The sequence below is a fragment of the Dendropsophus ebraccatus genome, chromosome 14 (assembly GCF_027789765.1).
Source record: "Dendropsophus ebraccatus isolate aDenEbr1 chromosome 14, aDenEbr1.pat, whole genome shotgun sequence".
Lineage (NCBI taxonomy): Eukaryota > Metazoa > Chordata > Amphibia > Anura > Hylidae > Dendropsophus > Dendropsophus ebraccatus.
This window is the reverse complement of record NC_091467.1, coordinates 16394561-16421756: the sequence shown is the minus strand read 5'-3', so window position 1 is coordinate 16421756 and position 27196 is coordinate 16394561. Positions and strand designations below refer to the sequence as shown.

The 27196-nt window shown below is 44.6% G+C and overlaps 1 protein-coding gene across 1 annotated transcript in view; it reads left to right on the top strand.

The window, feature by feature from the left end:
- BRCA1 (BRCA1 DNA repair associated) overlaps nucleotides 1–27196 on the top strand; it is a 107451-nt gene that overhangs the window by 45897 nt on the left and 34358 nt on the right. Inside the window, exons 11-15 of the mRNA XM_069953839.1 lie at nucleotides 1550–1724; nucleotides 3865–3964; nucleotides 4593–4765; nucleotides 17346–17662; nucleotides 25282–25369. Coding sequence (XP_069809940.1) covers nucleotides 1550–1724; nucleotides 3865–3964; nucleotides 4593–4765; nucleotides 17346–17662; nucleotides 25282–25369 — 853 coding nt within the window. The remainder of the gene's footprint in view (nucleotides 1–1549; nucleotides 1725–3864; nucleotides 3965–4592; nucleotides 4766–17345; nucleotides 17663–25281; nucleotides 25370–27196) is intronic.

Sequence of the window (27196 nt, the reverse complement as noted above, 5' to 3'; positions counted from 1 at the left end):
GTGATGTCACTTCCTGGATAACCTGGTGATGTCACGACCCGACTTCCAGAGCTGTGCGGGCTGTGGCTGTTGGAGAGGATGGTGGCAGGATGATGACATTTATCATCCTAAAAAGTTCTGTTTTTTGGCCGAAAAAGGCAAGATGCAAATAAGTTTATTCGCAAATGGCTGTTTTGCGAATACATTTTCGCATTGGGATGTTTTTCACCATACTTCTCCTTTTAATGGAAATGCTGATAGGGTAAGCTAAGAGCAAATTGCGCGCAGCAGAATTATGAATTCGGCTCTAAACTATATTCGCTTTAAGTAATGCAATGTGTTTACTTTGTTTATCTATATATCTATCTATTTATCTATATATATGTTTACTTTGTTAATCTATATAAATCCAAACTCTAGACCCGGATAGTAGACGCCGATCTCTTAACTTTTTAGGAGGAGTTTTTTCCTGATAATGGTTTGGCAGATGGCGCCATAAAAGTCATCTTGTACCATTATAAATTAGGATTTTATTGGTATTGTCCTAGATTTAAAATGACACCTTTTGATCAGTGGGTGTCCCAGCAATCAATCATCTGTCCTGTAAGTAAGTGCCCTATTACACAGAGTGATCATAGGCTAAGTCAGGACGATTTGGCCGAATATCACTCTGTGTAATAGAGAGAATGATCAGCCGATGAAACTGATCGGTTCCTTAGGCCCAGAACTAAATTCTACAGCCGACTGCGCATTGCTACGTGTAACAGCTATGCGCAGACTACGCTTAATACATTACCTCTCCACCCTCCCGGTCGCCTTTTGCTCTCATCCCGGTACTGCGGCTTCTCTGAGCTTACAGGCCGCTCAGCCAATCACTGGCTGGGACCATCACGGCCAGTTATTGGCTGAGCGATGTGTCAGCCGAGAGAAGTGTCAGTGCGCGGTGTCGGGAAGAGAACAGAAGACTGAAGGAGACCAGGATCGTGCAGAGGTAATGTATGAACAGTTTAGAGCAAGGGCTGCATGGACATTGCTTACGATGTCCGTGCAGCCCTTGCTAAACAATAATCGAGCTGTGTAATAGGCTCTTAACATTTATTGTTTGGTCCGCCATCGGGGTATCTAATAGGACCTTAAGTGATGAGTCTCCTACGTGTAAAATGCCGACTGATTGCTCGAGTTGCGCTCATCTCTAATCCTCGCCTTATTGTATCCTTTCACCCATGTATTGTTTTGAGGTCATATGGGTCATTTATGCATTAAGCTCTGTGTTGCTTTAATACTGCACCAACTGCGCCATGCTGTACCGCCTCGCCTCTGCTTTACATCAGCCTTGTTTTTTTTTCTTTTTGACTGATTTTTATGCGTAGCCTGTGACTATTCTCTTCCAGTATAGGTAAGACTAGATGAGATCCGTCAATGTGCGGACCTCTGACTCTCGTAAACGTTTACCTACGGTGCTTTGAATTCCGTCCGCTGTTGTAATTACACTTTAAGATCTGCAGTTTTTTCAGTTCTTTTTCTTTTTTTTAAGAGTTAGATTAAACTCCCTGGATGTCTTTTCTTACAGCAGCGGGACGCCATGCGGAACAATTTAGAGAAACTCCAGAGAGAGATGGCTGCCCTGGAAGCGGTCTTGGAACAGCATGGCGGTCAGAGTCCCGCGTCTGGGAGGGAGCGAGCATCCACAGATGAGCATGTCACAGTAAGACCGCAGGAGGCCCGGCAGAAACAAACAGACTATGGTAAATCTGCACACAGTCAAAGCCGCACTTTGTATAATGACTCATTGCTTACTACATCCACTCCAGCTGCAAACCGTGCCAGCATGCTGGGTAAAATTACCGCGTACTTCTGTTCTTACAGTCTGTGTCATATCAACTTAGTCAGAACGCTTTAGCATGAGTGGGCATATGCGACGGCGCCAGAGTAATCAGACTCTCGCTATGCGTGCGCTCTATAGAAAGCTTTATAAATGTATGCAAACGTGTAAAATAATCTGCATTCTGGATGTTATTGTGCATGATTGTGGGGGGCTTAGCCAGCTCTGACATACAAATGACGACCTCAAGGACTCTGCGCAGCTTTCAAGGTGATTCGAATAGATGCCAGTGAATATGGCGTGCTGTGGTTCTACGGTAGACAGAATTGGTATTGGCTATTGGTTCCTGCACTTTATGATGAGACAAAAAGACTTCACTGTGTGGACCAAGAGTCATGAAGGTGGTTCCTGGCAGCGTCTCCTCGTCCTGTCAGATTCAATTGGGAGATCTCGTCTTTTACCCAAATAAGAAGAGCCCTATCAGCCAAGGCTTTTAAGGTTTGGAGAATCCGCCAAGGACCGCTGTGATGACTCCTGGTGCTGCGTGATGACCGGTTTCCGTTAAACATGTAACAATCAAGGAATCAGCAGTCACTGATGCCCTGTGTGAATGGAGCTGTAGTGACCGCCATTCCGTTTACCACCCTGTAAATAGCCATCAGACCCATAGGCAGTGAAAGCGCTTCTGCTCCTTTGCCGTTTTCTTGATTGGTGGTCAGATTTTCAGCAATTATACATTTGTGACTTATTTGTGGATAGGTGGTAAATACTGGGCCAAACCCTTAAAGGGTTACTCCGTGATTTTATTTTCTCTTTTCTTTCAGATCAACTGTTTATAAAATGGAATAAATTACAAATCTATATAACTTTTAAAATCTCAACTGTTCCATTACTTATATGCTGCTGTATGCGCTGCAGGAAAAGGTGTATTCTTTGCAGTCTGACACAATGCTCTCTGCTGCCACCTCTGTCAGGAAATGTCCAGAGCAGGAGAGGTTTTCTATGTGGATTTGCTGCTGCTCTGGACAGTTCCTGACATGGACAGAGGTGGCAGCAGAGAGCACTGTGTCAGACTGCAAAGAATACACCACTTCCTGCAGGACAAACAGCAGCTGATAAGTACTAGAAGACTTGAGGTTTTTAAATAGAAGTAATTTATAAACCTATGTGACTCTCTAAAACCAGTTGATTTACAAGAAAAACACTTTTTCACCAGAGTACTCCTTTTAAAGGTGGATGGCTATCAACACCACATTAATGATTATCAGTCTTTACTACATGCATATGTGCACATTACCATAGTCCTTTCCAGCAGAGAGGCAGTAACACATAAACTTCTTAGGACAATGTGTCCGCCACTTCCCAGTCCTGGATGTGAGAGCTGACATAGTCTCCCCTGCCATCAGTCTTGGCCCAATACAGTCAGGATCTACATACACTGCATTCACTTTTTACTTAAAGGGAACGGTAACGTCTTGGATTCTGGTGCTTTACAGGTTCTAGCAGGACATTGAGCGATAACTCTATTTCAGTCCCATCCGTTGGTGTTTTGCGCAGGATATGGCATTGTACATTACGTCTAGCATCTGTTCTGAAAATTCAGCTTTGGGCTCTGTTAATGCTTCATACTGTGCAGGTTTAGCAGTGATGGATTGGTATTAATGTAACTTTATGGGCTAAAGACATAAAGGCTTCCATATCCCAAAAACTGCTAGTCATGTGCTAGAGCCATTTTATCACAACCTTCTGTTCGTTCCGGTGCTTGCAGGAAACTAGCCTGAACTGGTATATAAAGCAGATGAAGGATGGGCGGTGATCACATGTACATAGTAGAGTTCCATGCCGTGATCCGCACTAGGACGTGTCCTATTTTTTTTGCGGTGCGGGTCACGGCACGGATCATGTGAATGGCCACATTCACTTCAACGGGCCCTAAACATGTCCGGTGTTGCGGATCTGCGACAACGGACAATTTCACGGGACGTTTGAATAAGGCCTAACACTCTGTTTTTAAACCTCCAAACCTCACACCTTTATTTATGGCCTGGACTTCTCTGTTTCAGACGCTTACAGATCACCTGATGCAATCCCAGACACTGAGGTCCAATCTGAACCGGGTAGCACATCGGGACTGCAAAGCATTGAACGGCCATTTGGAAGCAGGTACGTCTCCTTCCTGTTACTTTTTATTATTTTCCATATTTTTAATTGCTTCTGGGTTATCGTATTTTTCGCCTGATAAAACGCATCTGACTATAAGATGCACCCCTGGTATTGAAAAACGAAAACAGGAAAAATTATACACACCGTTCACACCTACAGGATCTGCAGCAGATCTGCAGCAGATTTGATGCTAAGTTCAGTTATTTAAATGAAATCTGCTGCAGAAAATCTGCTGCAGATCCTGTAGGTGTGAACGCACCATTAGGGGGGATTTTAGAAGCAGGAATTTAGAGGTGATGCACATTCTCCCATGTCCGGTGCCGCCGCTCTCCGCTCAAAGAAATGACATGTCACTTCTTTGAGCTGAGGGTGGCTGCGGAGGAGCGCACACCCTCTCATTCACTCAAAGCAGCACACTGAGCACTAGGGAATTCCGACGTTTTTGCTCAGTCTGAACGGGGCCATATTAGCAGAAGGCGTCAGGGTGGTCTTACGATGTCGGGCCTCCCTGTCAGTGGAATATAAGACTCAGCAGCACTTTTTAGTAAGATATGAGTGCAAAAAATAAAGTATATTTTTTCTTTTTTGATGTTACTATATATTTGGCATCACTTCCATCTTTCTTTAGGGCAAGGTCACTAACCTCACCTCCTAGTCCTCATCGGGCAACATCAAGGAAGAAGACTCCTGAGAAAATCCGGACCTCCTTCAATGTGTTCAAAGAGCTGAAGGAATCTGTTCTGGTGGATGACCGGTCAGCGGGTCAGAAAGAAGAAGACATTCTCCATCCTCATGATCAAGGTACACTATGTGAGAGGGTTCTGTAATGTTTAGTTTTTAACCTGTTTTCTGTTTCTTGACTCCAGTGATGGCTGACACATCTGCTGGTCTGGCTGGTAAGGTTAGAAAAATTACATAAAAGAAGCCCCCCATCTTAATGGGGAGTCTATTATCACATTAAGCGACCTGTTGATGGTCAATCCCTTGGAGCAATTGAAGTGCCGATGGTGCTTGTGGGATTTTCTTGGTATGCAAAGGTTAAAGCGTAACTGTCATTTACCCTACCGCCCATGACAGCACCCCTGGGAGAGCACCTCCCACCGCAGGACAGAAAACCTGAGGATATAAAAGTTTGACACCTCTTCACAGACCTCAGTTCAGGTTTCCTGTCCTTGCAGATGGGAGGTCTGGGGACGCTCCATCGGGAGTGAAAAAGAGAAGCTGATACCTCCGGGGCCGCAGGTCCTCCCTTTGCGTCAGGCAGAGTGGGGCTCCCTGCAGGCGTAAGGCTCTTCTGGTGAGCAGCCTGGAAGTCGGCGGTGGGTCTCTCCGGACTCTGGAGGCGGTGATCCCCGGCTGGGGGGTTGCGGCCTCCGGGGAACGAGGCATCCGAGCGTGCTGACTTCCGGGATTGCCCTGTCGTCTGACGTCAGCGCGCGCGCACGGCAGTATGGGAAGTACGCCCGGCAACGTGATGACGTTACTGCCGGCGCGTCACTTCCGGCGGCGGCGCCGGGCTCAGCTTTATCAATATCTCGGTGCATCCGTCCGGCGTCTGATGTCTACTGCGTCCGGAGCACCGAGACCCCCGCCAGCTGGCCTATCCTGGACCTTGCTGGTACACCTCCTGAACCATGTCTGAACCTGCAGGAGGGGATCGAGGACGCCACGACCGCAATGAAAGGGGCGACAAAAGAGCCTCCAGGACCTCTAGTCCGGTACCAGCTGAAGACCATAGATGGGTGAGAGGTCCTCTTTTTATACGTTTTTAGTAACGGGGTGTTTATTGTGTTTATGTTTAGTGATCATCCCATAGTCCTGAGGAATCTAGATCTTCTGAACGACACAGTCACAAGAAATGTGGAGAATGTAGAAGGGAATTAAGTGAGGATTACCATAGGTCTGTGTGCCCTACATGTGTAGACCGTATGGTAGCCCAGGAATCCAGGTCTCAAACAGATGGTCAGAGATGAAATCAGAACTTCCTTCTCCCAGATACAGGCTCCTGCCCAGCAGGAAAGCCCGGGTTCCTCAGGTAGCCTAGTCCAGTCCGAGCCATCCCCTATTATGCAATGGCAGGACGTAGAAGAAGGGGAGATACAGACAGTCTCTGATGTAGAGGAAGAACCTGTCTCCAGTAAAACATGGTTCCCGGCCGAGGATACGGGTCAGCTAATAAAAGCTATTCGTTCATCTATGAACATAGAGGATCCGAAACCTCCACTCTCTGCAGAGGATGCTCTATATCCGGACTTAGCCCCCAAAAAAGGCCGAACATTCTCTCTGCACTCAAGTATTAAAACCCTAATTAAAAGAGAATGGGATACCCCAGATAGAAAATTCTTTGTACCATGTTATTATAATAGAAAATACCCGTTTGAAGAGCAGGATTGTAAAACCTGGGAGAAAGCCCCAGCAGTGGATGCATCCATAGCCAGGTTGGCAAAAAAGGATAGCCTGCCTTTCGAGGATCTAGGCTCCTTGCCAGATCCTATGGACCGAAAAGGGGATCACTTCAATCGGAAGACCTGGGAGGCCACAACTAGTACGCTAAGAACCAGTGTGGCGGCTACTTGCGTAGCTAGGTCTTTAAGAGTCTGGTTGGGTGACCTAAAAACACAACTAACCAATGACAATGCCTCTGCCAGTATCCTTAATGACTTTCCAGTATTATCCAAAGCAGCGGATTTTTTGGCTGACTCCTCCGTAGACTCTCTAAGAATGTCAGCAAAAGCAGCAGCGCTTTTAAATTCGGGCAGCCGAGCCCTCTGGTTGAAAACGTGGAAAGGTGATATTGCAGCCAAAGGAAAATTATGTGCCATCCCGTGTGACGGCGAGTCTCTTTTTGGTCCGGTCCTTGACTCTTTGCTGGAAAAGGCCTCAGACAGAAAAAAGGGATTCCCCGGTCAGCCTAAATCTCAGGAAAGTCAGGCCAAGAAACAGTATAAGAGGCCCTTTTGTCCTAGACAGGACGCAAATAAGAGGTTCAAAGTCCCGGGTAGAGGGTTTCTTTTTTCCGGGAAGGACAAAACCAAGAATACACAACGACGTTTGTCCGGTGCGGGACATCTGTCCCTTTTTGCCTCAGCCTGGGGGGAGATCTCCTCCAGTCCCTGGGTTCTAAATACTGTGTCTCGGGGTCTTCTGCTGGAATTCAGCAGTGTCCCGAGGGACAGATATCTTCCCACCAGACTTATCTCAGACAAGGAGAAGCAAGCAGCTATGGAGTTAGAGGTGCTCTCCTTGATTCACAAAAATGTAATAATGCCAGTCCCCGAAGATCAGCGGGGGACGGGGTACTATTCTCCCTTCTTTTTAGTAAAGAAGCCAAACGGCTCCTTCAGAGTAATTATAAATCTAAGAGGTCTGAATGTTCATCTGAAATACAAAAAATTCCGTATGGAAACGCTAAAATCTGTTCTGCATCTTTTATTTCCAAACTGCCTGATGGCGTCCATAGATTTAGAGGATGCGTATTACCATGTCCCGATTCATCCATCTCATCAGAATTTCCTGAGGCTAGCTGTGAATATCAAAGGACAGTGGTGCCACTACCAGTACAGGGCACTGCCGTTTGGAATCTCACAGGCACCAAGGGTGTTCACAAAGATTGTGGCAGATATGGCGGCATTTATAAGGACGAAAGATATCGTTCTAGTTCCCTACCTGGACGATTTCCTCCTAATCTCGGAATCAGTTCAGTCCCTTCTTCTCCATCTGGACCAAGCTTCACAAATTATAAGGTCTTTGGGTTGGAACATCAACACAAAAAAGTCAAATTTGATCCCATCACCCAAATGCATCTTCCTAGGAGTCCTACTGGACTCTACAGTCCAAATGTCATACCTGCCAGAAGTCAAAAGACAGATAATCAGAGAGAAAGTTCAGTAGCTTTTCTTAACCTTCATACCATCCTTGCGAGAGGCAATGTCTGTCTTAGGTCTTGTGACCTCAACAATCCCAGCAGTAAGATGGGCTCAATACAGAACAAGACCCTTACAACAGAACATCCTGCTCAATTGGAACGGAGCACAGGAGACACTAGACCTACCTTTCCCCCTTTCATCCGAAGCAAGGTTATCACTTAGGTTGACTGGATCTAACCACCACCGATCAGTGGGCATTCATTGGTCACCACATCCATTACTGAGAATCACAACGGACGCAAGTCCTCGGGGTTGGGGGGCTCATATGGGCTCCCAGATGAGACAGGGTCAGTGGCCCCTTCAAGTCAGGCACTCATCCTCAAATTACAAGGAACTGTTGGCTATCCAGATGGCCCTACAAGCCTTCAAAACTCCGATCCACCACAATCACATATTGATCTACACAGACAACACAACAGCAGTTGCATACGTAAACCGGCAGAGGGGCACAAGATCACAGACTCTTTTGAATCTGTCATCGCAAATTTTTTTCTTTGCAGAGGAGAATTTATTGTCGCTATCAGCAGTGCATCTAAAAGGAAAGCAAAACAGGGTAGCGGACTTCCTAAGCAGAGTACAGCTAAATCAAACAGAGTGGTCCCTAAACAACGAAATCTTCCGCCTCATAACAAAAAGGTTCGGCAATCTGTCCATAGACCTTTTTGCCACAAGACAGAACCAAAAGCTACACAAGTTCTGCTCCCTAAATCCTCTGGAACATCCGACGGCAGTAGATGCATTCTCCCTACATTGGGGGAAAGAAAAAGGGTATGCATTCCTCCCCTTCAAACTGATCCCAAGAGTCATCAAAAAAATCAGAGAGGACAAAGCGACCATTTTGCTAGTGGCTCCGTTCTGGCCAAGAAGGCCGTGGTTCACCTGCCTATGAAAAATGTCAACAAGTCAGCCATGGGTTCTTCCAGAGATAAAAGATCTCCTGTTGCAGGGCCCAGTAGTGCACCCAGAATCCCGGAGTCTCCACTTGACTGCTTGGATGCTGAGCGGGGCATCCTAAGAAGAAGAGGCTTCTCGGATGGGGTGATAAATACCCTACTTGCTAGTAGGAAGGACGTCACCTCAAACATTTACTTTCTTGTCTGGAGGGCCTTCCTTAGTTTCTCGAAGGGTAGCCAGGATCCATTAGATCAGCCGAACATCCCCTTAGTTCTTAGTTTCCTACAAGCGGGACTGGACATGAACTTGAGTACAAGTACCTTGAAGGTCCAAATCTCTGCATTAAGTTCATTTCTAAACTATAAGTTGGCCGACAACTCTCTGGTGAAAAGATTTATTACTGCCGCCTCCCGTCTAAATCCTCCGAAAAGAGTTAGTGCCTCAGTGGGACTTAAACTTAGTTCTGGATGCTCTAACAGCACCCCCTTTTAACCATTGCAGGATCTGTCAATCAAAATGTTAACCATCAAGATGTCCTTTCTCCTCGCCATAACTACAGCAAGAAGGGTAGGCGAACTACAGGCATTATCTGCTCATCCTCCTTACACTCAGGTCTTTGAAGATAGAGTGGTCATGAAGACTCTTCCCACTTTTTTGGCCAAAGTAGTTTCAGAATTTCACAAAAATCAGGACATTATTCTCCCTTCTTTTTGTAATGCTCCGAAGAATCAAAAGGAGGCCACTTTTCACACCCTAGACGTTAGAAGGTGTCTGCTTAAATATCTAGAAGTCACTAAAGAGTTCAGGTCTTCAGAGAACCTATTACTGCAGTTTTCAGGTCCAAGTAAGGGGAAAGCGGCCTCTAAGGCTTCAGTTAGTAGATGGATCAAGCAGTGTATCTCGCTAGCCTACACTAGTAAAGAGAAAGATCCTCCTCCATCCTTCACTGCCCACTCAACCAGGTCAATAGCAACATCTTGGGCAGAGAGAGCAGACGCTTCATTAGACCAGATTTGCAAAGCTGCCACCTGGAGTTCCGTTCATACATTTTTCAAACACTATCGTGTTCAGCTTAGGCCAGTTTCTGACCTAGCTTTTGGCCGAAAAGTCCTATCGGCCGTAGTCCCCCCCCCCTAGTTAGTTTCTATTACAAATCTCCAGGGGTGCTGTCATGGGCGGTAGGGTAAAGATACGATTACTTACGGGTAATCTTGTTTTCGGTAGCCCATGACAGCACCCCTCAAATATACCCTGCCCGTTTAAATGTACCTAGATGTGGCTGAAAAATTTTGTGTTATGTTCTATGTTATATGTTTTATCTTCGCTGGAGTACTTGTTAACGAACTGAGGTCTGTGGAGAGGTGTCAAACTTTTATATCCTCAGGTTTCCTGTCCTGCGGTGGGAGGTGCTCTCCCAGGGGTGCTGTCATGGGCTACCGAAAGCAAGATTACCCGTAAGTAATCGTGTCTTTCAGGGTCATTTTTTTTTAAAAACAAATATCTATAGTACAAGCGATTTTAAGAAACTCTGTAATAGGTTTTATAAACCAAAAGAGTTTCTTTCTGTACTGAAAAAGCAATCTCCCAGCCTCCCCCCTCACTTCAGAAGCTGCAGGATTTCTGTGTCCATTATGTGGCTATGGAGAGGGGAGGGGCTGTTAGGAGTGACTGAGCACGGAGCAGTCCAGCACAGCAGAACACCCTGCAATCTTCTCTCAGTAAGTTCATAGATAAGCACTGACCTTTCTGACACCTGAATCTAGCGTTTTAGGTGCCCATACAGTCTACAAACAGCTGACCTTCATGTCACCTCTTCCTGCTCCCTCGGCCCCTCCCCCCTCCATAAGGATAGAATGGGAGAGCAGAGCCCGTCTTCACTTGCTTCTCTGTAATGAAGACGTGTTTGCCTGATAATGCACAGATAAGAAGTCAGGGGGGGAGGCTGGGAAATTGCTTCTTGAGTACAGAAGGAGGCTTTTTTGGCTGATAAAACCTATTACAGAGTTTCTTAAAATCGCTTATACTACTGATTTCTGCAATAAAATAAAACATGACAGTTACACTTTAACATTTAGAGACGAACAAAGGGGTTCACTCATCTCTGTTAACATCTATTTAAAGGGGTACTCCAGCCAGGGAGCTTTTTTTTCACAATTGTTGGGAAAGGGTTAGCTCCAGCGCTAACGCCTGCATCCAGCTACTCCGGTCCTCTGGTCTCTGGACGCTTCTTGGTTCGAGACAGGCCTTGAGGCATGACGTTTCAGGCCCACTCAGTCATTAAGCAGCAGAGATGGAACCCTGCTACAGGTGCTGAATGGCTGAGCAGGCCTGAAACGTCATGTCTCAAGGCCTCTCTCGAACTACGAAGCGTCCAGAGACCAAGGGCCTGGAGCAGCTGGATGCAGGCTTCAGCGTTGGAGCAGAGAGGTAAGTAGATGTCATTGTTTTCATCCATGGATCTGGTCACAGCTTACACCTTAGGGCCTTCTTACACGGAACAATTTACAGGAGGAAGCAGGGGCCGACCTGTCCGCTCAGCGCTAGCTTCCTACTTGTTCCCTGCTCGCTGACTGCGCTATTACATGTACAAAGAGCGAACAGGGAGTGCAGGAGGGGCTGACATGATTGGACCGTTTCAACATGTTGAAAGACCATGATCTGCTGACATTGTGCATTTGAGGTGATCATGGCCCTTTAACATGCGCTATTAGACCAAATGTTTATTGGCCATAATGGCCGGTAATCAGTCAAGTACTACCAATAATCGTTTGGTGTGATAGGGCCTTTACACGACTTAACCTCTTAAGGACATAGGACGTACCGGTACGTCCTATGTCCTCACTTGCACTCCAAAGCGGGGCCGCGCGGCGGCCCCGCTTTGAAGTGCCGCGATCCCGGGTGCCGCGTGTAGCCCGGGACCGCCGCTATTAGCGGGCACGGTCTGATCGCCGTGCCCGCTAATTAGCTAATCGGAGGCAGCTGTCAAAGTTGACAGCTGCCTCCGATTACCGGAGGCAACGTTTCCCTGGTGTCTAGTGGGGGAGATCGCTCCTCCGGGACCTTGTCCCGGAAGAGCGATCTCCGTTACTGATGCCGGCCGGGGACGCGTCCAAGATGGCGCCGTCCTCGGCTCGGCACTCGTTTGTTTCCGGCTGCAGCAGCCGAAAGCAAACGAGTGCCGATCTCATGGATCTCTGCAGCATATCTATGCTGCAGAGATCTCAATGAGAGATCCAAGTGTATATACTAGAAGTCCCCCAGGGGGGCTTCTAGTATATGTGTAAAAAAAAAAAAAAAAGTGTTGTTAATAGTAAAAAGCCCCCTCCCCTAATAAAAGTCTGAATCACCCCCCTTTTCCCAGGTTTTAAATAAAAGTAAACAAATAAATAAATAAACATGTTTGCTATCGCCGCGTGCGTAATCGCCCAAACTATTAATTAATCACAATTCTGATCTCGTACGGTAAACGGCGTCAGCGCAAAAAAATCCCAAAGTGCAAAATTGCGCATTTTTGGTCGCATCAAATCCAGAAAAAATGTAATAAAAAGCGATCAAAAAGACGTATATGGGCAATCAAGGTACCGATAGAAAGATCAAATCATGGCGCAAAAAATGACACCTCGCACAGCCCCATAGACCAAAGGATAAAAGCGCTATAAGCCTGGGAATGGAGCGATTTTAAGGAACGTATATTGGTTAACAACGGTTTGAATTTTTTACAGGCCATCAGATACAATATAAGTTATACATGTTATATATCGTTTTAATCGTAACAACTTGAGGAACATGCATAACAAGTCAGTTTTACCACAGGGTGAATGGCGTAAAAACACATTTCCCCCAAATAAAAGAAATGCGTTTTTTTTTTTCAATTTCACCACACTTCGAATTTTTTTCTGGTTTCGCAGTGTACTTTATGCAAAAATTCAGGCTGTAATTGCAAAGTACAATTAGTGACGCAAAAAATAAGGGGTCATGTGGGTTTCTAGGTGGAAAAATGCAAGTGCTATGACCTTTTAAACACAAGGAGGAAAAACCGAAAACGTAAAAACGAAAATGGGCCATGTCCTTAAAGGGTTAAAGTGTTACTGTCGTTTCAATTTTTTTCCCCGCAGAAATCAATAGTACAGGCGATTTTAAGAAACTTTGTAAATTAGTTTATTAGCCGAAAAATGCATTTTTATCATGAAAAAGCAGTTTGAAGCTCTCTCCCCCCTGTCTTCATGGTTCTCTTATAGAGAGGAGAGGGGTTGAGGGAGATGAGGCACCAAATCAGGACAACAAAGAGTTAAATTACAGCTACATCACTGTGCTATCTCCTCTGAAATCAGCACTGACCTCTGAATATTAGCTTTCACTCAGGTCCCGCTGTGTAATCCTTTGTTCTGCAGCATAACTGAGGTTGTCGACCTGCTATAGTCTCCATAGATAAACCATTAAGCCTTTGCTGTACACAAAAGGAAGGGGTTAACTGCCAGCCCTGCTCCATCTCCACAAGAACACGTTCTGCTCTGCATACATTTCTATCCTTGATTTATTTTGACTTCATATATTAAGTTTTTGTATTCTGCCGGATTAAATTGATTTAGCCTTCCAATTAACCTGAAAGCATCTGAATGCGCCCGTCCATCTAAGGAAGTCTAGAAATATTCTATAGGAACATGCTTTTATTTGAGCTTTTGGGACATCGCATGTCCACGTGAGATGGATAGCCTGTTGTTTCTCATTCGCTCTGCCTCTCTGCATCGGTGGCTCTATGCCTTGTAATAGCGCAGTTTAATTAAGTCCTTCTATATGCCACGGGAACGCTGCTGCTGGTCCAACGTCTGGATTTCTGTAGCGGATTCACAAATGGCCATGAGTGGAACAGATTGATGATGGTACCGCACATTAATAGCACTATGGTAATATTCACTGACTACGTACACTTTGTGGTGGGTTTATTTCAAGGTAACTTTGACTCTTGGTAACTTATTACATACATGCTTGTTCAAGACATGTTGTTTTTAAATGTTTTTAACATTTTTAAAACTTAAAGGGCTCTTAAAGGAGAATTCTGGGAGCACGGATATTTTTTACAACTGCTGGGGAAAGGGGGTGCGTGAACATAACAACATGCACTTACCTCTCCCGGCTCCAGCGCTGGTGTCCACTCCCCACCGTTCTGGTCCCAGGACACTTCTAGGTCTGAGTGGGGACCTGAGACGTGACGTACAAAGCCCGATCAGCCAGTCAGTGGCTGTAGCGGCATCCCGTCTGACATGTCACGTACCAGTTTCCCAAGCAGCCATGGACCAGAGCAGAGGGCAACGGATGTCAGCGAGATAGGTGCATGTTGTCTTTTCAGGCAAATTAAGGCTCTCTATTTGGGTTGCATTTAGAAATCTGGGAACCAGGGAAGCCTAAAGAGACTTGTGGCCATAGTACGAGTGCATAAAGGGTCTCTATTCTTTTAGTTTGATGCCATCCAAGTTCATCATGTATTAGATCCTTTGAAAGAGCAACACAATGGGAATAACTAGTGCAGACTAAAGATGAGCATGCGTGAAGCATGCTCTGGTCCATCCAAGCCCGAGCATTCGGCATTTGATTACCGACAGCTAAAGTTGGATGCAGCCTTACCAAGTCCTGGAACACATACGTATCCATGTTTTCCCGAACTCCCTAGGGTTGCATCCAACTTCAGTAATCAAACGCCGTACGCTCAAACAGACCCCACCATGCTCCAGATATGGATAACTCTTGTGCAGACCTAAATAAGGCCTAGAGGGGAAAAGAACATTTTATTTCACACATGTGCCCTGTTTTAGCGGCCCATGTTGCAGGAGTTGAGTTGTATAGTAAGGTTATGCAGAGCTAGGTGTTGCGGTACCGCAGTGGCACTTGTCATGTGGCTTGAAGTGGTAGTAGCTCTCCTTGGGACATAACACACACCTGAATTAGGGCCCTATTCCACGAGGCGATTATCGTTCTCATAATCGTTAATGATAAACGATTTCAAACAACCGCCATTGTGAACGCCCTAAAATTGTTCACCTATTTACATGGAACGATAATCGTTACTTATGATCGTTCTTGCGGTCGTCTTGTTGTCGCTATTGTGTTAGTTGCTACTGTGAACGACGTCTTATTCAATGCGAACGAGCAACGATAAAAATAGGTCCAGGTCTTATTAAGCGATCAACGATTTCTCATTCGTCGTTAAATCATTAAAAACGATTATCATTTAGATCCGAACGATGTAATGATAATTCGAATGATAATTGTCCCATGGAATAGGGCCCTTAGATGCGTTCTACTATCCCCTTCTGTGGTATGAAGGTGCAATGCTATGAATACACAGACTCTGTGGTAACCGTAGAACCATAGCTTTTACTTCTCTTAAAGGCACAGTACAACAATTTTTCAAAAGCTGTGTTCACAAGGTGCCATTTGAGTTGTTATTGCCAGCGAGTTCCCATTTTGGAGGTTAGCAGTTGAGGGTAGACAGTACTTTAGGTGTTGCAAAGTCTCTGAAAGTTACAAATAGAAAACTTGTACTTGAGGCAAGGCACTCTGCTGGGGAATTCTGACAACCTTGGCTAGTGTTGCAATGCTTTAAATACAGAAGAATACCACGATAAGTAATTATCAGTCGTTGCTGGCCTAGTACACAGAGTGGCAAGTCCCTAGGTTTGTACAACTGGGCAGAGTTGGTTCCTCAATATTAGCTGAGGAAAATGCAGACAAAAAGAGAAAGGAGCTGCTGCACATCACACCTATGGGTGACACTAATGCCTCTCGGCTACATTTAAAAACCAACGCCAGGATGTTGGTATATAATTTGATCAAACCATATTGCCTCATGTACCATGTGCAGGTCCCCTGGTTCACACAAGTCCCTACACTAACTCATCACTGTATTGGTCAGCGACTGCAAACCCCGCAAAGTGAGCTCAAGCAGGGAAGGAAGGCCATAGAATGGCCCTGCAACCCCAATGTCACAGGACCAAATTCCAGGAGCCCCCCAAACCCAGCAGGCGCCACCGGCGGAGAAAGCTTCCACCAAGCAACACAAGTGTGAACACTGTCTTACTCCTGCAGGTAGAATGGGAAGAATAGGGGGTACTTGCCATGGGTGCTTCCTGTTAATTGGGATCACATGGGTCTTAAAAGAGGAGTGCTAGCTGAGGAAACTGAACGAGAAACAGCGAGGCATGTCGGCATGCAGCACTTCTCCAACCACTTTAGTGGTGGCACAAATAAATTGCATGGATTTAACCAAAACTATAGAACTGTGTGACATTTCAAAAGTTTTCTGAAGTGACTATAATGCCTTAGGAGTTGACTTGTATTATAACAATACTTGGTAACATGACAGCCTCTTGTTGGCTCTTTAGCTTTATCACTGCATTGAGTGCAATGTATGGAGCCTATATATGTCATTGACTATAGGCCCTATGATGAGCTAATGTTATGTGCAGTCCTTATACATAAAGGGGTTTTTAAACTATAATCTATTATATTTTATACCTATGACTCTTACGTTGCAGAATGGTTATAAGCTGAAGCTTTCTTTCTTTCTAACTCACATAATCTACCATGGTCTCCAATAATAGCTATAGAAAGTTTTGCTTTGTTAACCTGTTAGCCTTGCATGCATTGTCTGGCTATTGGTAAGAGTGGCCCTTGTGTACGCTCTATAGTCAGTGTGCACAATGTAGCTCCGCAAGCAGAGAATGGCTCAAATGGGTTTATACGGGAGAATGGACATCGAGGCTTTCATTGGATTTTAGTATTTTCCTCCTGAACAGTATCTGTATTGTAGCACTAGCTCTTACCTAGAGAATTGTTATGTTTGCTTACTGTAAGCATTTCTGCTTTTAGCCGTAATTACATCTTTGTTTCCGCTGATGGAGACTTATATTTATCCTGTTAGGAGTCTGCATAGTTTTTTCTGTCTTTCCCCTCTAACCTTGTAGAAGGAAGCGGCATTTTATCAAGTACTTAGATGGGAGCTCTTCACAGTGTAGTGAACCAAAGGGCAGTGGGAGGTATGGGGAAAACTTATAGCAGCACTTTTTCTTCATGACATGCAGAGAGCTGTACTATGGCAAAAATACATCAACCAAAGAAAGTTACTGAAAGTGAGTATAGAAATCTTAAAGAAGCATTGTCGGAAAAAAAAAAAAGTAAGAAATCGGCAGCAGCTTTGCAATATACTCTTTTCTTTCTGTGTTTAAATCAATGTTATACATATGGCCACTAGGTGTCTCCCTTCTTGTCATACTCCGCTCCATTCTCCCTCTGCTGATATTTGGTCTTTACTCTGTTCAAAAAAAGAGACCACAGGAAGTCGCTCACAGACATGACTTGGTATTGATTGACAGCTATTTCTGAGCAGGATTAGTCTTCACTGCACGTGTACAGCAGCTGGGTGTCCACATTCAGTAGCAGAGAATCCCGGGGGTGCTTGCATTGTATGGTCAGCTCTCCTTTCACACAGCACCAAAACCTCTGTAACCACACAATAATTCAGTGCCTCTCTATATAGTGAGATTTTAACGTGTATTGTTTTCTAGGTACAGATCACTGTGCGCCATTTTCCACCGATTTGAAAAATTCCCGATCTCCAAAACGCAGCCTGAGAAATGGACCGCAAGTAGTAACTGGCCATAGCACGTTAAGAAGAGGAAGCACTAGACAATCTGCTGAGCTGAAGAAGGTTGTGCACACACCTCAGCATTCAACCAAGCGTCCCAGTAACACTCAGAGAAGCACATCGCCTACATTCGCATCACCTTTAAGAAGCAAGTTTACTCCATCATTCAAGAGCCCAGTCGTTTCTGGTCAAAGAAACTTTTCTCTTGTGACATCCGGCTTGAGTCAAAGTGAAGCGGTAAGTTCCTTTGTTTGGCTTTTTAGCAAATTAAAGGTTTATTAAAAGGTTATAACCACAAAATACAGCTTCCCTTCTAACGCGAGAAGACATTAGGAATCGCTGGCCACCTAAATGTGTGAGTGGGAATTTTACTATTTGCTGCCTTCATGATGGAGTCCAGTTTTGTTGGATTAAATCAGAGGTGTCTGTATGTGACCTAAACAGTATCCTTTCCCTAAGGCTTCTTCACTCATACAGATGGACTTTATAGAGGAGAATTGGCCAATATTATTAGCCAGAGCGGAGAATGAATGCGCTGTAGCTGCTCCTCCTTTGGAGGAGACCAGATGATTGGAAGACCATTCATCTCTGTGCCCTTATAGTACATGCAATGGGCTTAGTGGTGGTGTCCACACTAAAGGCCCTATTACACTTAGTGACTATCGGCTTTACTTGGCTGATAACCAACCACTCAGGCCAATTATAGTTTAGTGTAATAGCCTGTTGAAAGGCGACAATCAGCCAAAATACAGGATCTGCTGCTCATCCTTATGTGTAATAGGAGCAGTGGCAACAGACAGCTGTTGACTTCATTGGGCAGCCCAAACGATCTAAGGATCGTTTGGTTGACCCATTCCACTGCTCGTTGTCTGTGCGTGTAATAGCACACACAGTGAGAAGGGAACGAGGGGGAAGCGAGTGCTGAGCTGACAGGTCCGTGCTCGCTTCCCCCCCTAAAATTGTTTTGTGTAATATAGCAAGATCCCAGTGATTAGCTGATGTTGACATCTGTGCCGGAGGGTCGACTTGTTTTTCTATTCATCTGCTCCAGCCTAAAAACTGAAGCTAAAACTTCGGCTGTTCGGGCATGATGGGAATTGTAGTTTTGCAACAGCTGGAGGGCTGAAGGTTCCCCATCCCTGTTTTAATGGAATCTGAGTTTCCAGCATGGCATTTGTCAGTCTTCTGGTGGTTTCTACGATGGAGGCCCTTGACCCGCTTCTCTGACACATGTCAACAAGGTTTGTCCTTAAAGGGTTGGCCCACCAAAGACATCTCTAGAATATGTCAATAATTGCTTATTGGCCAATGTGACCCAACCCTTAGAATAGAAAAAAGCTCTGTGCCAAATCATATGTCATTGACTTTGGTGCGGCCACGTGAACCCCCAACCTGAGGGTATATATTATTTAGTAATGGAGGAGGCCCTTATTCCCAGCTGTCCGGTGTAATTTGGACCAAGCTTACTCTTTATTTGTTCGAAGATACAGAACAGCCTCTTGGATGTCATACCTACGATTTAAGTGTAAGCCTCCAAATCACTCAAGTTTGTCAGATTTATGACCAGAGCCACTAACCATTATGTTACCAGTGATTAATCCCAGCTCCAGTCTCTGCCGATCCCCCTGCACTAACTACGCGTACAGAGCGCAGCTAAACGGTGAGAATTGAGGCAATTAATCAGAGTACGACGGCTAATGATGCTGGCAGAGTCGTGCGGGATGTCATTAGGCTTGGCACCGAACCTTTCTTCCATGAGTGTATAATTCTGGATAGAACATGACAACACAACCTTCAGGAACTTAATTAAAACTATTACAGCAATTCTGCAATATCAGACGCCATGTCAGGGATGGAAACATGATGGATATCATAACGTGGAAATGAGAGTATTACGCTGGTTAAACAAGGCACTCCATCACTGCCATCCGGTTATGTCATCTCTAGATTTATGCTACTACCTATATAAAAGTAAAATAAATAAATAAATAAATAAATATATATATATATACCCCCCCCCCCCCCCCAGAGACGATGATGAGGATGTAACTGGAGCAATGATTAAATATTCTTAACATAAAGTCATTGTCAATTTAAAGAGGTATTTCAATCTCATAAAGTGATGGTATATTGCTAGGATAGGCCATTACGTTGATCTATGGGGGGGGGGGGGGTGCCTTTTTATTCCTTTACAAGTCTTTACAATGGAGCGGATTCCGCTTTGTAAGACTGTGAGTGTGCGCTGCACTGATTCTGCAGTCTCGGAATTGGATGGATCGCAACAAATGATAAATCCTATAGATTTTTGGTAATATCCCTTTAATTGTTTGTGTAACTTGATCAGAGTCATTGATTATCTATGAGACATGTAGGATATTGTTGGATGTGGGTATGCCAGGTTCATGCGGTATGAGGCCAAGTTTCCATATGTCTAACAATCACCAAACCAAAAACGCTATGTTAATTGATATGAAAAATCCCAAACCTTAACCTACTAATGTAATTTTTTTTTTTTTAAATATGTGGCTCAGGGTGCTTTAAAGAAAGGAGTCATACTCTCCTGCCCTCATCCCCCACCTCCGTTGGCTGTTGGTCCAATGGCTTCTGGCCTCTGCCACGCTGATTCTCTCTGCCTCCTGTCATGAGTTGTTGCTGCAAGAACTGCCATCTCAGCCAATCCCTGAGTGGTGACTGACTGAGCAGGCAGTCAGAGGAAGAACCTGGGACCAAGAGCCACCATAATGCCTAATAATTGCTTTTGTATTTTTAAAGCACCCTGAGCTAAATTTAAAAAAAAAAAAAAATCATCTTTGGTTAGTAAAGTTGTCAAGGTGGGACTTCTTTTTATTCACCTTGTTCCCCATTGACTATCCCTGTCCAAATTAAGTAAGCTGAGCTCAAGTGACGAGGTCGTGATACCAGGCAAAAAGATGGTATAACCCCCTCTCTCAGTTGAGATAGGAGTGCACACTCATGTTTTATTTAGTTTCACATGAAATAGATAAACTGTCAATACAGACGAGGTTTCAAGTCACAAGACACATACGTATCACACTCTGATAGGCCAATCCTTAGCAGTCAAGATGGTACAACGTGTTGTTTACCACATATTGTTTATATAACAATGTCTTTCTCCTGCGTCTGTATTGTGTCTGCGATGTAGGTTCAAGGCGCTCTCCTCCTAGGCCTGCTGCTAGCATTCCTTTCCTTCCTGCAGAAGCAGATACAAGGCTGAAGCCATGTTAAGGATTACAATGTTTTTCCAAAGTAACATCACCTTCATGGCCACCTTCACAAAGTAACCCTTAAAATGAACATTGTTTTACCACACTTTGCATAAATCAATAGCCCAAATGAATATAAAGTACTACTTATCAGGCTCCTTCCCTGCTCCCTCTGCCTCCCATACTCATTGTTCAATGTGACAAACTACTCAGCTTACAAGCTTGCAGACATGTTAAAGGAAAATTCTGGGGAACTCTAAAAATTCAAGGACATAGTAAAGAAGCTATACTTACCGTCCCTGCAGTGCTTCGCCACTGCTCCCAGACCCCTGTCTGCTTCCTGCGGCTCCTTCAACGTCACTTCCCAGCTGAGAAAGGCCTGCTCTGCCAGTCAGTGACTGGGGCGGGGCACCACGGCAGACATTGACTGGCTGAGCAGGTACTTCCCGCTGAGAGAAACTAGAGCCTGGCAGCTGTCAGATCTGGTGATGCTGCGCTGTGGGGGCACGGGGAATGGTAAGTATAGATTCTTTGTGTTCCCACACCCTGTCCTCACTGGATTTTTCTATTTTTATTTAGCGATTAACGTTTTAGCTTGTTTTCGGTGATATTGCTGGATGGTCATATGGTTATCAATAGGTTATACATTGAGGGACTTCTGCTGATCATTACATTGTTATCTATAAACTATTAGTGGTGCATTGGGACTACATGTATAGTATAAAAGAGCCAGGTCACCCCAACCTTGTACAAAACAGTGAATTATTTACAAGTGTGCCCCTCGCTCTATGTAGATCTAAGCAGCCGGCAAAGTGGTACTTTGAGAGTGCTGCCACAGTGTGTTTCTCTGACGGTACCTGTGCATTTCCTCTCCTCTTGCTGCTTTGAAGTGGCCGCTAATCGATAAGATGGCAGCTTCTTCATCAGCAAGGCAAGCAGGTTTCTCTTATTCGATTCCTTTTAAGTGGGCTGAAGCCTTAGCGTCTAGCAGTGACCTTTTGGCTTTATCTCCACTTACATACTTGAGAGCCTGCAATGCTCTGAGTTTTGGCACACGCCATCAACACGCCGCGTCTCCTAATCCCCCACCGTCGCAGCTCTCCGTTCCACTTGCTTCATAAATTATTGAGAAATGAATCTGAATTGCACTGCAGAGAAGAATTGCATCTCGCAATCCTTTGGCTGGAGCCTTTCCGATTCTTTTTTTTTTGTTGTTGTCTGGATTATGGTAGAATAAATGTGTGTATGTATATGTGTGTATAATATATAGAATTTTATATATTTATGTATATATATATATATATATGTGTGTATGTATGTGTGTGTATATATATAATTTTTTTTATTATACTAATGTGTGTATATTTTATATATTTACAAAAATTTTATATATATATATATATATATATATATATATATGTGTGTGTGTATAATAAATATATATGTGTGTGTGTGTGTGTGTGTGTGTGTGTACGATTTTTTTATTTTTTATTTTTAGAGATCTGTCCTGCAGGGAATGATTTCTCTTCCTTCTGCACTATCCCTTTGTGTTTGCTTTCTGGCAGATGTAGTAGATGTTTGATTTTCTTTCAAACAGAATCTGGGTGCATCATGTACTTACTTGTCAGGCTGGAATTAAAATAGAGACATTTACAGAATTCTGACATTTGTTGGCATGCCGCATACAAATGCAGCCTTAAAGGGAATGTTAGTGACATTGAGTGTTTTTTTTTTTTTTGTTATGTCTTGGCAGCATTTCAGCTGATGATACCAAGTCTATGCTATGGCACATCGCTATATATAATGTAAGGGCTTGTGTAGATCATGTTTGTTTCCTCCGTCCTGAAAGTGGGCTGCTGCCGTATTCTGGACTACTAACTAGCGGCTATAATAGAGTTATTGTCTCTAAGCTAACTGCTAGAGATGAGCAAACCTCGAGAATGCTCAGAGTGGGCGGCATTTCATTACCAGAGGCTGAAGAAGTGGGATGCAGCCCTAGGGAGTACGGGAAAAGCCTATGGCCCATGGCTGTATCCATGTTTTCCAGGAAGCCTTAGGCTGCATTCACACTTTCAGTGTTTGCCTGGTCCATGAATGTTGTTTGCTAGCTACATCCGTGATCCATGCAAAACTCTCCAGCGAAAATCTTTTTCTTTCAAATCAACTGATATCAGAAAGTTAGATAGATTTGTAATTTACTTCTATTAAAAAATCTCAGGTCTTCTCCTACTTATCAGCTTCTGTATGTCCTGCAGGAAATGTTATTTTATTTTCAGTCTGACACAGGGCTCTCTGCTGCCATCTCTGGCCGAGATAGGAACTGTCCTGGACAGGAGAGGTTTTCTCCTGGGAATTCATAGAAAACCGAGACAGAGTTCCTGTCTCAGCCAGAGATGTCAGCAGAGAGCAGTGTGTCAGACTGAAAATAAAACAACATTTCCTGCAGGACATACTGAAGCTAATAAGTATGGGAAGACTTTAGATTTTTTAATAGAAGTAAAAAACAAATCTATATAACTTTCTCATATTAGTTGATTTGAAAGAAAAAATTTTTCCTGGACAACCCCTTTAAGACGATCTGCCTTACAACTTCTTGATCCTGGGTTGTTACAGCCATTTCGCACATGCAAGGTCTTGATCAATGGAAGGTGGAATCTTTCACTTGGAAGTAGTGTTGAGAAAACTGTTTGGGTCCCGCAAAGTTTTCTAAGGGTACAAACCCACACACCGTATACGCAGCAGATACGCAACAAATACGCAGCAGATTTGATGGTTTAGATTTGATGCTGTGTTCAGTTATTTAGATCTAATCTGCTGCGTATTTGTTGCGTATTTGCTGCGTATCGCAGCAGTAAATACGCTGCATATCTGGTGTGTGGGTTTATACCCTAAACCCGAACACTGTGAAATCGTAGCGTAGATTGGTTTACCTGGCACCATGTACCATATAGTGATAATTTTGGATTCATGTTCCTGCACTTTAACAGTTTGAGGGTCCATGGGAAAAATTATATATGTGATGTTTCTGGTTAAAGGATTTTGGCGGCATCCGCTTCCCATTGAAGAATGTAAGCTCTTTTTAGTGTAGATCTTGCGGAGAGTTGGTTCGAATTAAAGGGGTACTCCAGCGGGGGGCAGTTTTGTGCTGGGACTGGGGAGGAGGTGGCCGAGGGAAAAGACGTCCACTCGCCTTCCCGGTTTCAGTGGCGGGTCCCGAATCGCGGCGCTCTGGTGCCCGGTTCCCGGCCGCTTCCTGGTGTCTGATGCGGGCCCGAGACGTGACGTCTCCGGTCCGCTCAGCCACTCAGTGAAGGAGGCGGGAACCGTTTCAACGTCACGTCTCGGGCCCGCGTCAGACACCCGGAAGTGCACCAGAGCGCCGCTGGAACCAGGGAGGTGAGTGGACGTCTTATCCCTCGGCCACCTCCTCCCCAGTCCCAGCACAAAAGTGCCCCCCCCCCCCCCCCCCCCCGCTGAAGTACCCCTTTAAGGTTAGACGGGTGGGCTGGGGGGTTGGAAGCTAGTAATGTTTCATATTTGGTAAGGTCTTGTATGCTTGTGGGGTTTGGTATGGCTTGCTTGAAGAAGGTTGTTGTGTTTTGTTGTTTTTTTTTTAATTTAAGACTGGAGAAATTAGAGTTTTCTCTAAGTGGGTCTATTGGCAAGTCAGGTCAGAACATTTAAAAGTGAGAATAAAATTGAATATTTAGAGATTTGAGAGGTTGGGAAACAGAGCGGTCAAAGACCAATGGTTTTGGATATCTTAAAGGAGAAGTCTGGCGAAAATTTTTATTGAAGTATTGTATTGCCCCCCAAAAGTTAGACAATTTTCCAATATACACTTATTACGGGAAATGCTTATAAAGTGCTTTTTTCCCCCTGCACTTACTACTGCATCAAGGCTTCACTTCCTAGATAACATGGTGATGTCACTTCCTGGATAACATGGGGATGTCACTTCCTGGATAACATGGTGATGTCACTTCCTGGATAACATGGTGATGTCACTTCCTGGATAACATGGTGATGTCACTTCCTGGATAACATGGTGATGTCACTTCCTGGGAGTCGGGTCGTGGCATCACCATGTTATCCAGGAAGTGAAGCCTTGATGCAGAAGTGCAGGGAAAAAGCACTTTATAAGCATTTCCTGTAAGTGTATATGAATGATTTGTATTTCGCGGGGGCAATACAATACTTTAATAAAAATTTTCACCGGACTTCTCCTATAAGCAGGGGAGAGGGTAGTGGAGCATAGACCTGGTTGCATGAAGACAACATTTTGAGCATGAACTTGGTAAGTTTATTGTGGAAAAGGAAGTCTGAGAGGGTGTGGGTGGGAATTAAAGGGCTGCTTCAAGAGGAAGAGATTAGACTTCTTCAATAAGAACCCACAGTTTCTGTGGAGAGGGTGTGAACCCGTCCACTGTTCTAGCGAGTACCGCTGCTTTACCATAAGTCAGGAGCATTCCTCCCCTATTGTTAGGTGGGCCCATTTAAAGGGGAAATTAGATTGAAGGTGATGTAGCATATGTTCAGGTAAATTGAAGCCAATGGCCTCTGACTTGTCATAGTCGCTGCAATTACAGGTTATCCACCGCTATAACATCTTTCATTCATTCTCTCTCTTAGATTCTAGTTCATAAGTTTGCACGGAAAACCCAGAGCGTCTTTTCCAGCCATCTGACAGAATCGACCACTCACGTCATCATGAGAACAGGTAGGCTTTGTCCGCAGCCGCTCTTCATTACGGCGCACAGACCAAAAGAAGATTTGATGCCTCTAAAATATCTATCGAGTTGTTGGGATTTGCAGGGATTATTTCCGCACAGAAAGGTTAATGGGAAACTGTTGTGATCAGTCTGAAAGCTTCCTCTAATCCCTGCCGTGGAGAAGCATTTTGCAGCGTGCCCGCAGTTTACCGCCAGATTATCTAACCGCCCGGGCTAGAGGAGAGGCACGGCCATGATTGTCTGCTGTGTCACTGATCTTATTTGGCGGCTTATATATTATTCAGTTTCAGATTTGGTCCTTCTGAAAGGACCCAATCTTGTCTTTGCCAAACGTGTTAATGGGAGCATGGACCAAAAATATATTATGGTAGTAGACCACTATAGTTAAACCCTGGCGAAAATGATTTCTTTCAATTTCGACTGGTTTCAGAAAGCTGTATAGCTTTTTGATTTACTACAGGTTAAAAAAACCTTAAAGTGACACTGTCGCTCCCTTTTTGCATTCTGACTTCTCTGCACAGGTGTTAAGGGTAAATTTAGCAGTTTTCATACCTTATTTCATATCGGACATCGTGGTGCTTGTTCAAGAAAAAAAGTGATCTGGCCCCGCCCCTCTGTTACGTCATCATACGTCACGTCACTTAGGCACCGTTCCTCGACGCCCATGGGTATGGGCCAACCTAATAGGGATGGGGCTTAGACTATTAGGCCAGCCTGTTCCGATGGCCGGCGATGGGGCGGGGGCCTATGTGCCAATGTTGTCATGGAGGGGCGGGCCAACGTGCTGTGGGTGGGGCTAAGTGGCGCTGTTGCCGGGAAGCCCCACCCATTTAGCACAACTTGCCGTTGATAAAAGATCACTTTTTACTTCAACAAGCACCATGATGTATGATGTAAAATAAGGTATGAAAACAGCTAAAATTACCTTTTACACCTGTGTAGAGAAGTCATAATGCAGAATGGGGTGACAGTGTCACTTTAAGCCTTTCTAGTACTTATCAGCTGCTGTATATCTTGCAAAAAGTGGTGTATACGTTCCAGTCTGACACAGTGCTGTCCAGGGCAGCAGAGGTTTTCTATGGGGAGTTGCTCCTGCTCTGGACCGTTCCTGACACGGACAGAGGTGGCAGCAGAGAGCACTGTGTCAGACTAGAAAGAATACACCACTTCCTGCGGGACATACAGCAGCTGATAAGTACTGGGAAACTGGAGATTTTTAAATAGAAAGTTATATAGATTTGTTCCTTATTGCTGACAGCAGTTGATTTTAAAAGATTTTTTTTTTCCCGCTGGAGTACCCCTTTAATCGATGTACAGCTCTGTGGAATGCGTAGCCGCTAGAGATAAGCGATTTTAAAGTAATAACGGAGCAAAGCGTTGCGTTATCTCTGCAATTTGCTCATCAGCCGGCTGCCTTATAACTGAATGTCGCACCGGGTGCTGGAAAAAGCTGGATCCAGTCCTGGGAAACTTCTTCCAGTTTCCCAGGGCTGGATCCAGCTTTTCCCAGCACCTGAAGCTGCATTCTGTTATAAGGCAGTCGGCTGATGAGCAAATTGCAGAGATAACGCAACACTTTGCTCCGTTATTACTGTAAATACGCTCATTTCTAGTCGCCACCTATTAAATCCATCAGCACTGTCAGTTCTGTTATTATGGAACATCCGGCATGATATTGACTGTCATTGAATGTGCAGGAGAGGACGCTCCACTTGCCATTCAATCAAGCTCTAATTGGCGCCTGACAATGACGGGCCACCTCTTTATTCCCGCTCATTGTTCATTCCTATGAACCAGACACTAAAACATTTACC